At 42.3% G+C, this 15,840-nt stretch overlaps 1 protein-coding gene across 1 annotated transcript in view; it reads right to left on the reverse strand.

Moving 5' to 3' along the window:
- LOC102291713 (glutamate receptor ionotropic, kainate 2) overlaps positions 1–15,840 on the reverse strand; it is a gene marked incomplete in the record, with an annotated part of 276,324 nt that overhangs the window by 143,881 nt on the left and 116,603 nt on the right. The window contains 2 exon segments of the mRNA XM_014329329.2: positions 10,763–10,936; positions 13,737–13,790. Coding sequence (XP_014184815.2) covers positions 10,763–10,936; positions 13,737–13,790 — 228 coding nt within the window.

Below are 15,840 nucleotides of genomic sequence, written 5' to 3' on the forward strand. Positions count from 1 at the left end.
GCTCTGGAATGTGCTTAAAGAAGTCTGGAGCACCATTCTTGAAGATTACTTACGAAGCGATTAGAAGACCGTTTGTCTAAGAGAGTTTAAGTTGTGTGTGCACACTGATAGAAAAGCACATCTGTTGGAAAAACAAAGAAAAACTATATGTGTGCATATGTGTATGGCTGGGCCTGGGCTTGTTGAGCCTTGGCCCCTGTGGTACCTGGCCATGGAGGGAAGGGCCAGGTGCCTCCCTATTGCTCCCAGGTAGACGCTGCTGCCCCTAATACTGTTCTGTCATGCTCGTTGACCCACTCCCTTGGTGATACGGGGTACCTTATCGGACGTCGCTGAGATGTGTGGCCTCAGGTCTTCGGTACTCTTGGGGAGCTGTGGATAGCCTGGATCTCCTTGATGTACTGTACCTCTGTCTGACTCCGGCTGCTCCGGCCTCATTATCGAGTACATTTCGTGTCAAAGACACACTCACACTCTCTCTCGCTCACACCACAAGAAGATTGTTGATTCATGTATCTGTGCATATTTTAATGTTCCAGTTTGTTTTTTCTGGTGCAGCAGTCATTGATACATCATATATTTCTATTTGTACAATATCCTTTTATATCCTATTTGTGTTTATATAACACAAGTAGAACAGGAGCCTTCAGAGAATTTATAGAGTTGATCTTGGAAAAGCAAAATGTATTTGGCACAACAGTGCATTCAGGTCATAATTCTTATATATCATTAGTATATAATAATAATCTTTTTCTTGAAATGACAACATGACAGAGAAGTCACTCAAACAATACTCCAAAAAACAAATAGATGAGCTGAGTGTCTCTTTAAATGCCATCTGAAACTGCAGGTGACTGCTGAAATGCTCATAATGCTGATGTAGAAACTGCACAAATGGAAGACCCGATTACATTATTTGAAATAATGTGTTTGCAGATAATTGTGTTGATAACAGACTAGTGCTATAAACATTGCAGTAAAGTTTGTAGCAGCCTGTAGCCCAAAATGATGAATGTGACAGTCTTTATAGTCAACAGTGTTATTTTCCTGTTCCACATAATAACATGTTATTGCTAATTTAGTTTCCCTTATATTGGAGCTCTGAGCTCAATCACTTTGCATCACTCTGACAATGACGGTGTCTCAGGTATTCTGCAGCCCAAAAGGTTAACCATGTTGCACTTGGTAATTCTATTGTTTTAAAACTTGTTTGGTGATATATTCCGGAAACTGAAATAATAACAGTTTATTCAAAAGTTTGATATTTAAACTTATTATTAAATGTTTTTAATAGCAAAACAATGTTTATTTTTTGTTACTCATTTTTTCAGCTTAATGTTAATTTCACAGCGTAGCGGCTAAAGCATTACAATAAAAACACTGCATTCATAAAGCACTCCTATACTCTTATTTACCACTTAGCACTTAATATTACACATTCACCGATTCCCACACAGCCCTGCACAAAGGGGCAGTCACTGGGTTTAACAGTATTGTGTAAGAACACACCAATGTGCAAACTGGAAGAAGCCCCCGGTAACCCACCAACATCCCAACTGGTGGGTGTTGACCAGTGCTAAAGGTCTTCTTTCAGATACTTGATGAACTGACGCCCAGTACACATTAAATATTTTGAACTTTGAATCATGTAGAGCTTATCTTCTGTCCAGAGAAGAACTAAAATATGAAACTGGATTTTCTTTTCTTTGTGTCTCAAGCCAAATTAACACACTATCTCAAGAAGCAGAGATAAACTAACACTCCCAAGGGTTTATTTCCTCACTTTTTAAAAGCTTGACAGATAATTCCAAAGCCATCTCTTATTTTGAAGGGTAAAGATAATTGCTATGTTTCAACACTTTTGTCACATGACATGACTGCTTCAAATTGAAGATAAACAGCAGTAAGAGTAATAAATAAACAAGAAAAGGTAATGAATGAACTGCACAGACACAATTTCATGATGAATCATACTGGCAACTGGCACATTTGAGCTAATTAGCCCATCAGAGACTTCTGACCTTAAAACCATTAAACATCATGCAAAGTTTAACAGTACATCAAATCTAGTCTTTTTTTTTTTTTACTTTTCTTTTGCTCAGCTAAAGGAAGACAAACATATACTCACCCACTAAAATCTAATTCTTTATAAATAAGTACAATACAACATGACTCACTTTTTCATCAAATTGTGAAAACTGTGAAACTTCAGCTACTGCTGTGTGATTAGTATCCACATTTAGTAAGATCTGAGAGAAGGAAGTACACTTGATCTCAGAGTCTTTGAAAACCAAACAGCAAACTTGGTACAGGAATTAAAAAAAAATCTCTTAAAGTCCCAGTTAGGCTGGTCAAGTCAAGTTTATTTATAGAGCACATTTAAAAACAACCAAGGCTGACCAAAGTGCTGTACAGTAAATACAGATAAAAATACAATAGAACACAATGGTCAGACAAAGAAAGGTCCATGTCCATTGTTAGCCTACGTCAACGAGCTGACCAATAAAGATAAAACATTCCATGTTTTATGCATTGTTTGCATGCGAAAAGACAAGTCTCATACTAGGCTCATTCAAAGGATGAAATCCAACATTTCTTCAGGAGGTAGAGACTGAAGAAGAAGAACGCTTCTCCCACTGAAAACGCTACGACCAGATGATCAGAATCAACCTTTTGGGACTCAGGAGGTAGAGTTTGGTTTGTGTTACATGGACTGTTACCTCGCTGGTGGGGAAGGAGCCAGAGCTGGTACGTGAGATTGGGAAATGCCAACTACATATAGTCAGCCTTCGAGCTCGGGCTCTGTAACCAGTTTTCTGGAGATGGGTTGGAACCTGTTCCACAGTAAGCCTGGAGAATGCTCCACCCAGGGACTTTATTGTTCTGCTGGGGGACTTCAACGCTCACGTGGGCAATGACAGTGTCACCTGGAGGGGTGTGATTCTGAGCCCCATCTGAAACCAAGTAGTTGTTGGACTTCTTTGCTAACCACAGTTTGTCCATTACAAAGGTTTCATAAGTGCACATGGCACCAGGACAACTTAGGTCCAGGTCAATTATCAGTTTTGTTATTGTATCATCAGACTACGCTCGGGTAAACACAGTTACTGAGCTGTCATCTTATCATCACCTGATGGTGAGTTGGATCAAGAGACAGGAGAAGATGCTGAACAGACTGGCAGACCCAATCTTACAGAGAGGGTGAACTGGGAATGTCTGGCCAAAATTCCTCCATAGCTCTGTAAAAAACTTACTGGCTCTGGCTTGATTGCAGTTGTTGCTGCTAAGGGTGGCCCAACCAGTTATTAGGTTTAGTAGAGGACAGTCACTTTTTCCCTGTTTGGAATTTTACCCATTAATCGTAAACACCCATTAATCATTCATTTAAAAACTACATTTTCTGTTCACTTGCTTTAGCTTTGTCTCATATTTAATTTGTTTAATAACCTGAAACATTTATGTGTAAAAACCATAAAAAATAGGAAATCATGTTGAGCATTCACACAGATTTGTGCTGTCAAAATGTTACATGTTGGCTGCTTCTTAGTGGGTTTTCTGGGTTTCTTTTCTGTGTGTGTGTGTGTGTGTGTGTGTGTGTGTGTGTGTGTGTGTGTGTGTGTGTGTGTGTGTGTGTGTGTTTTTAAATAAAATACATTCTGTACAGTAAATGTAAGGAGGTTCACTGCCACACTGTCCTGGAGTTCATCACGCATGTTCGAGTGAAGCTCAGATTATGTGAACATGTATGGTGTCTGGATCTTACTTTAAATAATATCTGTCAAAAAGAAAACGGCTTTCCATCACAGCCTCATTTAAATGTACCCATATCTGTAGCATATTTATGGTAATATGACAATAAAAGAGATTCAGCAGCAATGATGTGACTCTGAATACAAAGCAGCAGCAACAAACAAAGAGATGACCTTGATGGCTCAAAGGTCATCCTGTTTGCACAGATGACACGCCTAACTTGTGATAAAGAAATAAATGCAGTAATTACAGACATGCCCAAGTATTTTTTGAACCACTTTGAAAATTGCAGGCCACACAGTGAATCAGACAGCAGCTAAGGCAATTAACACAGAGAGATACTATGGTAATGAGGCAATGGTGCTTGTAAGGTCACTCACGTTGTGCATGTTAAGCCACAACTCAGGGCAGCGTTTCTTTGCCACTTGATTAATTGAAGGTGACATAAAGGTAAGAGGTGCAGAGTTAATTTATCTGATTTGTCCTACACTGACAGTTGCTAAATAATACAATCTTTATGAGTTTATTTAATCATCATCCTGATCTGAGGCATTGTGTCGAACTTTTCAAGAAAATGCCACAAACCTTGTTCTTGTTCGATAGACTGAAAACATCCATGGTCTGGAGGGAATTATCAGTCTTGGTAGAGTTATGCAGTCTTGGACTGTACTTGTCAGCTATGTCTTCGTCCTGTAAATGCATCTTCCATGGATGCAAGATGCTTGAGCTTCTCATTTAAATGTCCTCAGAATTATGAAAGAATGAATAGTCATAATGACTCAGTCAATGCTCAGCTGTGCACAGAGGTGAAACTCATCACAATGAAATGGAATCAGGCCTCATTTTACAGCTATAAATAAAATTAGACATTCATTTGCATGTTATTGAGGGAATAAGTGTTTGATCTCCTCTGACCCAACCAGAATTCTGGCTCCCACAGATTGGCTGTGTGCCCATGTGGCACACAGATTACAGTCAATCAATCAATTACAGATATTCCTGATCTCACTTCATTAAGTGTATAAACCACACCTGACCACATAATCATCATCGGCAAGACCACAGAGCTGTTAAGAGATGTCAGGGACAAGACTGTAGACCTGCAGAATACTAGAATAGCTAACAAGACCGATACCAAGAACGTTGTTGAGAAGCTGACGTAGCTGACGTGATTACTTGGAAATGGGAGAAACATAAAATGACCATCGATTGCTCTGGTCTGAACCAACGTGTTAAACAAAAACTTTGCATTAAGTATTTAGGGATTATTGGCACTTTTATAAAAATATATTACACATATACATGGTAGAAAATGAAAGTACTGTTTTTATTAACTGAATGAATGAGTCTAGAAACCGTGGGAATTTCCTGTATTTCCTTCCTGATGCGCTGTCAATGCCTGAATCTTGTTTTTGTTTGTTTGCTAGTTTTAGGGGTATCTCTCTGCTAAACTCTGTTAATCTTATAAGAGTCAAATTAAGGAGTCAAATGGTAATATATAATACAATTTGATTTATATAGCACGTTTAAAACCGAGGGTACACCAAAGTGCTTCGCAGTAAGGAATAAACAGGAAATGATTACACTGAACAGTAAGTCATTAAAACAAGGTAAACAAAGGCATTAATAAGTAGAGATAGGGAGAACTGAGAAATGAGTAGCGATACAGCAGTTAGTGCGCGGTGAAAATTCGCAAGTAGGAAAAGCCGGGTTAAATAGGTAAGTTTTCAAGCGTGCTTTAACCCTCTCAAGGCAGGCGTTGCCGATTTGCAACAGTTAAAAACTAACAACCTGATTACCCCACATACATATTTTATGAGTTTTTTTACTCAGAAGTACCACTGCAGGACTTGGTTGTGCATTAGCAACAAAAAGTTTAATTTGAGCCTGAGAGGGTTAAAGGATTGAATGGAGTCAGAGGCACGAATGGTAGCAGGAAGGTTTGATGCTACAGAGGCAAAGGCACGACCAGCCCCAGTCTTCAGACGGTGCCTGGGCTGGGCCAGAAGAAACTGACCAAATGATCGTAAAGAACAGCTGGGAGTATAGAGACTGAGGAGGTCGGTGAGATAGTCAGGCACAAGGTTGTTTAGGCATTTGAACATAAGCAGCAGAACTTCAATACGAAGTTTAGGAGTCAGCCGATGTAAATCAGGGAGCACTGCAGTAATAGAGCCAAACTTTCTAGTTCCGGTTAGGAGACGAGCCCCAGCATTCTGAACGAGCTGTAATCGTTGGAGGTGAGCGAGGTGGAGTCCAGAGTAGAGTGAGTTACAATAATCTAATCTGGAGCTCACAAAGGCATGGATATGTTTATGGATAAGTTCATAGTAATATGTAGTGCTTTTACTCTTAAATAAGGTTCATGTAACATTAGGCTGATGTGTCCCTGACAAATTAGTGGAAATGCTTCTTTTTTCTAGGTACTTGTGTGGTGATATACATGTAAGTAGTACATTAATACTGTGGAGTGGAAGAGGAGGTCTGTGGATCACACAGTTTTTGATCGGTGCTAAATTGAGTGGAATAAAGTGGATAAATGAGAGCAATTTATTTGATCCGTAACATTCTCTTTTTTGCTTAAGTAAACATCCTAAACCAATGCAGGAGACTCAGATTTGGTCCTCTGCATCATTCTGAAAGCGGAACACAATCCTGTTAGTAGCAGCAGCAACAACACCACCAAAACCTTCTGCTTTTCCTTCAAATCTTGATTGCGTAATTAAAAATCCACTCTGGTGTTGAAGTTGAAAACATTTATGAACTTAACTGTTGATGTCGTAATGCCATGACTTCCTTTTGATAAAATATTCTGAGCTGTCAGCAAAGATCCAAACAGAAAACTGTACACAGCGACATCAGAGTTTTCTCTACCACTCCATACTGCAGAGCATGAACTGTGTCCAGAACTCCATATGAACATCTGGATTTAATTGTAATGCTTTGTTTAGAACATCAAGAAAACGTGTTACAGTATTTTGTTTCAAGTTGTCATTTTGATATGCAACATGGAACCTTAAACACGACACACAGATGAAGCTGTGGAACCTCCCGTCATGTCGATATGCTTTAGCTGCTAACTGATTGCCATTTGTCTAATTAATCAATCCCCAGCTAACATCAGCTATTAATTCACTGATGAGCAGGGTCACAGCACACTCCTCACACACATAAATCTTTGCCTGTTACTGATCCAAAAATAACTGCACAGCTTGATTTGTCTGATTAATCTCTGTGGTGCACTACAAAGTGAAAAGACCTTATTATTTAGCTTGTTTTTTTTTATCCATGGATTCGAGATATCAGCACGACTGTAGGACTTGCTGCTTCTGCTGGAAGCTAGTAGCAATAAAAACACCCTAAGCTTTAAGTGTTCAGTGAAAATGTCCAGTTATTACACACACAGTCCATTTTAGGTCTCAAGTGGGAAACTATTGATTGAACCACAAATCTAACAAAACAGCTTAAACTGAGTAACACCCACTTTCCAATATCAATCCAGAAACATGACTCAGCAAGTTGTTGCTCTTAGAAAAAAAAAACAATCTGCTATTCTCCTGAGGCAATCTAATGTTTTCAATCAGCAGCCAACATCAGCTGCTGCTGGTGCGGCTGCCAGTGCTGCCAGTGCGTTCCAACTGGCATCAGACCAAATGGCTACATTTGGCCTAACATATAACACCTCAACAGTCATTGTGGAAATATAACACAAGGACTTTCACTCCTAACTTCCCTTCACCCACTTTCTATCTTTATTTTTCTTTTTTCATTCCTCCCACCATCTCATTTCTCTGTCCTGCTCCATTACTTTATTTCCCTTCCCATTCCTTGTCTCTGCTGGTTTGACACTTTTTGGCCGAGTTCCCAGTAAACAGTATGGAGGAACAGCTATTACACACAGTGTGCTCTGATCAGAGACATTTCAGATCACAGCGACAGAGATGCTTCTCATCACACCTGGAACTTGTTTGGAACTCGGGTCACAAAGGTCGTCCGCCTGACTCCAGCAAGCTGCCTCGGACGTTATGGTAAGAGAAACCAGCGAATATACATCCTAAGAAGTCTGCCTCTCCGTGAATCGCTACCTTATTGTGGTGGAGGGGTTTGTGTGTCCTAGGGATCCCAGGGGCTATGTTGTCTGGGGGCAAATTGGTCCTGGGTGAGCGACCAGACAAAGAGCGATTCAGAAGACCCTTAGACCCTCGAGGGAACAGTTTACCCTGCCCTGGAGCCAGGACCGGTGAGGGTGCCCGAGGGCGAGCATCCGGTGGCCGGGCCTTAGTCTATGGGGCAGCCTGAAAAGGGGACATGGGCCCATCCTCCCGCAGGCCCACCACCGGCAGGAGGCGCCATAGGGGTCGGGTGCATTGTGTGCCGGGCGGCGCCTAGAAGCAGAGGCCCTGGAGGACTGATCCTCGGCTACCAAGACTGGCAATTGGGACATTGAATGTCACCTCTCTGGTGGGGAAGGAGCCTGAGTGCATGAGGTTGGAAGGTACCGGCTAGATATAGCCGGGCTCACCTCTGCGCATGGCTTGGGCTCTGGAACCAGTCTCCTGGAGAGGGGCTGGACTCTGTCTCAGTCTGGAGTTGCCCCTGGTGAGAGGCGACGGGCGGGGTGGGTATTCTAATATCCCCTCGGCTTGCTGCCGGTATGTTGGGGTTCTTCCCGATGGATGAGAGGGTTTGTTCCCTGCACCTTAGGGTCGGGGAATGGGTCCTGACTGTCATCTGCGCTTATGCGCCGAGTGGCAGTTCAGAGTACCCAGCCTTCGTTGAGTGCTGGAAGGTGCTCCACCTGGAGACTCTGTTGTCCTACTGGGAGACTTCAATGCTCACGTAGGTAACAACAGCAAGACCTGGAGGGGCGTGATTAGAAGGAACGGCCTCCCTGATCTGAACCCGAGCGGTGTTTTGTTATTGGATTTCTGTGCAAATCATAGTTTGGCCATAACGAACACCTTGTTCGAACATAAGAGTGTCCATAAGTGCACGTGGCACCAGGAAGCAAAAGCTCGGGTGTGGGAGGAGTTCGGAGAGGCCATGGAAAAAGACTTTCGGACTGCCTCGAAGAGATTCTGGCAAACCGTCAGGCGTCTCAGGAGGGGAAAGCGGTGCTCTACCTGCACTGTGTATAGTGCTGGCGGAGCGCTGCTGACTTTGACTGAGAAAATTCTCGGGTGGTGGAAGGAATACTTCGAGGACCTCCGTAATCCCACTGACACGTCTTCCGAGGAGGAAGCAGAGTCTGGGGATGAGGGACATGACCCGCCAATTTCTGGGGGTGAGGTCACAGAGGCAGTTAAACAACTCCTTGGTGGCAGAGCCCCTGGTGTGGATGAGGTCCGCCCCGAGTTCCTGAAGGCTCTGGACGTTGTAGGGCTGTCCTGGTTGACATGCCTCTACATTGTTGCGTGGAGATCAGGGGCAGTACCCTTTGACTGGCAGACCGGGGTGGTGGTCCCCATCTTTAAGAAGTGGGACCGGAGGATGTGTTCCAACTACAGGGGGATCACACTCCTCAGCCTCCCTGGGAAAGTCTATGCCAGGTTGCTGGAAAGGAGAGTTCGTCCGCTAGTCGAATCTCATACAGGAGGAACAATGCGGTTTTCGTCCTGGTCGCGGAACACTGGACCAGCTCTTTATCCTCTCGAGGATACTTGAGGGTGCATGGGAGTTTGCCCAACCAGTCTACATGTGTTTTGTGGACTTGGAGAGGGCATTCGACCGTGTCCCTCGGGCTGTCCTGTGGGAGGTGTTGCGGGAATATGGGGTGTCTGGCCCATTGATATGGGCCATTCGATCCCTATACAACCGTTACAAGAGCTTGGTTCGCATTGTCGGCAATAAGTCGGACTCGTTCCCGGTGGGTGATGGGCTCCACCAGAGCTGCCCTTTGCGGATGCTGCACCGGTCCATCGTGGTGAAGAGAGAGCTGAGTGTAAAAGCGAAGCTCTCAATTTACCGGTCCATCTACGTCCCTACCCTCACCTATGGCCACGAGCTGTGGGTAGTGACTGAAAGAATGAGATTGTGAATACTAGTGGCGGAAATGAGCTTCCTCTGAAGGGTGGCTGGCCTCTCCCTTAGAGATAGGGTGAGAAGTTCAGCCATCCAGGAGGGGCTCAGAGTAGAGCAGCTGCTCCTCCACATCGAATGGAGCCAGCTGAGGTGGTTTAGGCATCTGACAAGGATGCCTCCTGGGTGAGATGTTCCGGGCATGTCCCACCAGGAGGAGGCCCCGGGGCAGACCCAGGACACACTGGAGGGATTATATCTCTCGGCTGGCCTGGGAACGCCTGGGTATTCCCCCAGATAAGCTGGAGGAGGAGGCTGGGGAGAGGGAGGTCTGGGCTTCTCTGCTTAGGCTGCTGCCCACGCGACCTGGCCCCGGATAAAGTGGAAGAAGATGGATGGAGAAGACTATCATTTCCAGAACACTGTTTTATGCCATTAGTGACTTGATGCCTGAAAACCACTGGGAAAATCACAAGGTTATTTCCACTGTCCAATTGGTCAACCACAGTAAGAAATACGTGCATGAGATGCAGTATAATATGTAATAAATGTAATAAATGTTCAAATTTCATGACTCTCAACTGAAGTATTTCTCCTACTTAAATGGATATACAACCAGGAGAATTGGGAGATATTATACAGAGTTTTTAATCATGGGAATCGTGAGTAAAACTTCAAGCTTGCATAGAAGGAAGCATCATATCATCACACTGAAGGTTAGAGTGCTGACAAAACTGAAGAAGCAATCAACAGCAAAAATTAATGTACCTCTGTCTCAGTCTGATAGAAGTCTACAGCTGTGGCAACACATTTAATTACAAATTGTATTAACAAAGAAATCCCCTACTTTCATCATTCATTTCCTTCCTCACCATGACAACAGTTTCTGAGAAAGATCAATAAGTAACTGACCATGGGTCCACATCTGCATGTCAGTGAACAAAACTCTGGCAAAGTGCTTCATCATACATTCATGAACTTTGTCCAAACTCACAGTCATGAAGCCGTCCAGTAATCCGGAGTCAGGTTTCGGTGGAGCCTGCAGTCGCTCCATGGACCACTTCTCAATGATAGAAGCCACCTGGCTGTTCTCAGTGTTGAGTATCCTGAAACCCGTCATGTTTACACCACTGTACCGGTAAGGTTCCACGTCCAGTGCAAACAGATCCTGGAAAGAATAGATACAATGTTAAACTCTATGTATCATTTTATCCCCACTCATCCCTGCTATAAGCTGAAAGGCAAGGTGTACCCTGGACAGGTTCGTCAGTCTATTATAGGTTTAATTCAACAAACCCAACTCACCTGTCAACTTGTCCATCACTACTGCAAACAAGGAAGGGGTCAGAGGTGATCCTCACTGTAATCCCACCTCAACTTTGAACCCATATGCCACTCCTACCCCACACTCCACCTCAATACTGCTGTCCTTATACATGTCCTGCACCACCTAACAGACTTTTATGCTACGCCTGACTTCCACACAGAAAAACTTTAGAATACCATAGTTCCTCTCTTAGTACTATATACAAAGGCACTGATAATTTAGAATAAACACCCTTAAAGCAAATATTGCATTCGCAGTACGTTTTCTTTGCAAGGAATTCACACAAAAAAGGAAGTAAAGTAGAGAAAAAGAATAAGAGTGACAGCGTTTTGATCCCAGACAGCACTAACAGCCTTTCCAGGATGAGAGTGAGACGGAGCATTTACACTTTGATCTGAGTCAAATCTTTGACCTTGACATGTACACACAGGCATTTGTGGATCTTGCATTTTGTTATGTAGATACTGAGAGAAAGTTTATTCTGAGATAACCAAAGACAAGGTTAGGACACATATGATCTCTAATGTGACAGATTTTAACGAGCTGTCAAGAAGGACTGCTATTGTGAAGACAACAACAATTTAATTTTAGTTCAATTCAGTTTTATTTATACAGCGCCAAATCACAACAACACTCGCCTCAAGGTCCTTTATATTGTAAGGCAGACCCTACAATAATACATACAGAGAAAAACCCAACAATCATATGACCCCCTATGAGCAAGCACTTTGGCAACAGTGGGAAGGAAAAACTCTCTTTTAACAGGAAGAAACCTCCGGCAGAACCAGGCTCAGGGAGGGGCGGAGCCATCTGCTGTGATTGGTTGGGGCGTGAGCAATGGGTCATTTGAACTAATTCTGAAATTATTTCACCAGTTGGCAGCAGAAACAGAGTAATTATTGTGAAAGTTACGATGAAAAGAATATAATGATAAATTTAAAAATTACATTAACAAAATGTCATCTGTTGTTGTTATTTGTCATTCGTCAGCACTGCATGTTCACTAGCAGTTTGCCAAATACTAGTGTCATTGTGTACATGGCAAAAACTGTTTTATAGAAATCTTTTAAAGTATATTTACTTTGAATGAAAGAAATTTTATTTTTGAAAGTTAGCTTTTTCCCTATGTGTACCAAAAGCAGCGATATTGTTCCAAATGTCTGAAATGATTGAACTGAAGGTTTGAAATGCTTTGCATGTATTATTGTAGGGTCTACTTTACAATATAAAGTGCCTTGAGGGGACTGTCGCTGTGATTTGGCGCTGCGTAAATAAAACTGAAATTAAAAAATTAAAGTTGTTTGGCTCAAAGTATGTGAGCACATAGTTAAAGAAAAGCACCTGCCTCTTTCCTGATGTGTGCCCAAATGAAGTTTGGATGCCTTGGATCACCAGATGAAAAATCATGTCATCATCTCAGTCTCATCTTTTATTAATCTGTCACATCATTTAATTAAATATCCGGACTGTGAAAGAAAATCATCGAATAAAGCACCGATGAATAGAATTACAACAGTGCATTTTATTTAATAATTTCTTCAGTTTTGATATCTCCAAACAAATGTGTCTGTGTAGGTTCTCCATCATCCAGCTCATGGTAATCTAAGGAGCTTGAAAAGAAAAGCGACTGGACTTCTTCAAGTTTCTTGAAGATGATTCATCTCTTATCTAAGAAGCTTCTTCAGTTCTAAAACCAAACGGTGGAGAGTCTCAGATAATTAAACCCTGGTGGGCGTTGTTCCTTAAGAGGCTTGTTGACACACTACTGATCCTGTGACTCATCACATGAGGCAAGGTGTGAGAAAGGGTGTGGGTCATTATATGCATAGCTTTCAACTGAAACCATTGTGAGACAATGCTTCACCCTAACATGTGACCTATGGAGATGACCTGACCCAGGATGTGAGTGGGTGTTAAGGCGTATGGGAAGGATTTCAAAACTGGATTATAGATGGCAGACAGTTGGTGTGGTAAGCCACGCCCTCTGTTCAAAGATGGTCGCTCACAGTGGACACAGATGCTTCTTTCACTGCTCTTTCAAACCATCTGTCCTCTCTGTCCAAAATGTGAACACTGACATCCTCAAAGAGTGACCTTTGACCTTTAGGTGCAGATGGACTGCTGAGTCTTGTAGCCACAAGACTACACAAGACTGCAAGACTCAGTCAGAAGGCGACATACTTTGTATGTTACATACATACCATAGCTCAGGGTGGAATTAGTAGCACTTTTTACACAGTAAGACTAAAATATTAATCAAGAAAAAGATGAAAAAGAAGAACAATGAACAAACAATAACAAAAAGAGGAAGCGGAAAAAAGGAGGAAAATATGATGGAATGAAGAAACATTTGGAAGATGATTCATATTAAAAGATATCATCAGCTGATAAAGGAAGGATAAACCAAGAGAAAATAAGATGTTACAAAGTAGTGTGATATTATTTTCTTTGGCTCTGGAAAATGAATCACCCACTGAAAGAAAAATAAAGGAAATGAAGATTGAGAAGCTGCACCATCTAATGTTTTGACCAACATTAGATGGTGCACTCATTAGACCAACAAATCTTTACGGCGATATGGAACTGTGAGTTCAATCTGATGAAGAAAGGACTGTGCAGGACAGTCTCTGACTCTACTTACCAGTGTGGTAAATATATAGTGATAGTACTCTGTCATCATCCCCATGGCAAGAGCCTAAGAAAGACAGTGACAGAAGGGGGCACATTGGGAGAGATTTATAAATAAATCAGGAAGCAGATAAAATGTTTTGTCATATTCTGCACACACACACACACACACACACACACACACACACACACACACACACACACACACACACACACACACACACACTGTTTTGTAAGGCTACATCGCTGTGTTACCATGTAATGTGAGAAGGCATATATTGTGCTACACTGCTTTAGCCCAGCAAAAACACAACCATGCGAGGCAGGACACAGTGCCCAGGGTGATCATACATTTAGAATACTGCTAAAGTACAATATGCATAATTCTGTGGAACATCTGGAACATTAGCATCACCAAACTAACATTCATAAGTAGTATTAAGCACTGCAGAATAGCTGCTTTTGTTTATTTTTATTTCAAAAAATCAAAAACATATTTTTCCAGTGTTAAACTGTTTTCAGTGCGTGAAAGTGTAAACATGGTATGTAAAATGATTTAACATTTCTCAATAACAGAGCAGTCTGCAGAGTACTAATCCCTGAATATGCAAAGGTTTGTGTTACTGCATTATGTCATCACAAAGACGGATATGTTCCTGTAACATTAAATACATCTTCTAAAAGCAAAACCAAATGTGCTCATTGTGCTTGTAGCACACAAGACTCTGAGTCTGAATGTGGCACATTTTCATGCAACACTTTTCTTCTAGTGGAAAAATAACCTGACTTCTTACTGTCATACTGTTGAGGAAAAGAAGTTCAAAGTTGTTCTGTGAGATTGTTTTATGATCTATTAGATGAATAATTACTATAACGCCTTGCCTCAGTTGTTCTCTTCTGCTCCCAGCATCAACAGTGAGCAACGGCCCTAGCTAATAGTAGCCTAGAAATAGAGTCAGCTAATCACTGATGTTAACAAACAGCAGACATTAAAGTACCATATAAGGATCGGCCCATGTACCAAACTCTATATAAGGACACCAAAGCGCTGATCTGGCTTCAAATTTTATTTTACCAGTGAGAATCTGACTGTTTAAGCAAGCAAAAACCAGCCAGCTGCTAAACTGCACATCAAGCCCTTTGTCTGTGTTAGCATCACCAAAGAAAAAGCTGCACTGAACTAATAAAGCCTTTCTAGCCAAACAGATATTTGAGGGTCAGCTCAGCACAGCATTTAATCTACATTTGTATGTACAGTCATGGCCAAATGTTTGGAGAATGACACAAATTTTGGTTTTCACAAGTTTGTTTTTATGATAACAATTTGCAGAAGGTTGAGAAGAGTGATCAGATGAAATGCAAAGTCCTTGTTGCCATGAAGATAAACTTAATCCGAACAAACCCATCACCACTGCACTTCATCGCTGCCATAGAAAGACCTGCTGAGATCTTTACAATAATCTTCTCATTAACTCAGTGAGAATGTTGATGAGCACAAGGCTGGAGATCACGATGTCATGCTGACTGGATGTGTTAAAAGGAAGGTGATGCTTGAAATCATTGTTCTTCATGTTAACCATGGTTAGCTGCAAAGAAACACGTGTAGCCATCATTGCGTTGCATAAAAACGGCTTCACAGGCAAGGATGTTGTTGCTACTGAGATTGCGCCTAAATCAACCATTTATTGGCTCATCAAGAACTTCAAGGAAAGAGGTTCAGTTGTTGTGAAAACGGCTTCAGGGCACAAAAGAAACTCCAGCAAGTACCAGGGCCGTCTCCTAAAGATGATTCAGCTGCAGGATCGGAGTGCCGCCATTGCAGAGCTTGCCAGGAATGGCAGGAGGTGTGAGTGCATCTCCACGTACAGTGAGGTGAAGACTTTTGGAAGGTGGCCTGCTGAGGTAAAGTCATTTTCTCTGATGAAGCCCCTTTCCAATTGTTTGGTGGCTGTAGCTCAGGTGGCAAAGCAGGTCAGCCACTAATCAGAAGGTCGGTGGTTCGATCCCAGGCTGCCTCCTGGCTGCCAAATATCCTTGGGAAAGATACTAACCCCATGTTTGCCTACTGGTGGTGGTCAGAGGGCCCGGTGGCGCCAGTGTCCGGCAGCCTCGCCTCT

This window comes from Haplochromis burtoni, unplaced genomic scaffold (assembly GCF_018398535.1).
Source record: "Haplochromis burtoni strain Fernald_Lab_line unplaced genomic scaffold, NCSU_Asbu1 Contig_529, whole genome shotgun sequence".
Lineage (NCBI taxonomy): Eukaryota > Metazoa > Chordata > Actinopteri > Cichliformes > Cichlidae > Haplochromis > Haplochromis burtoni.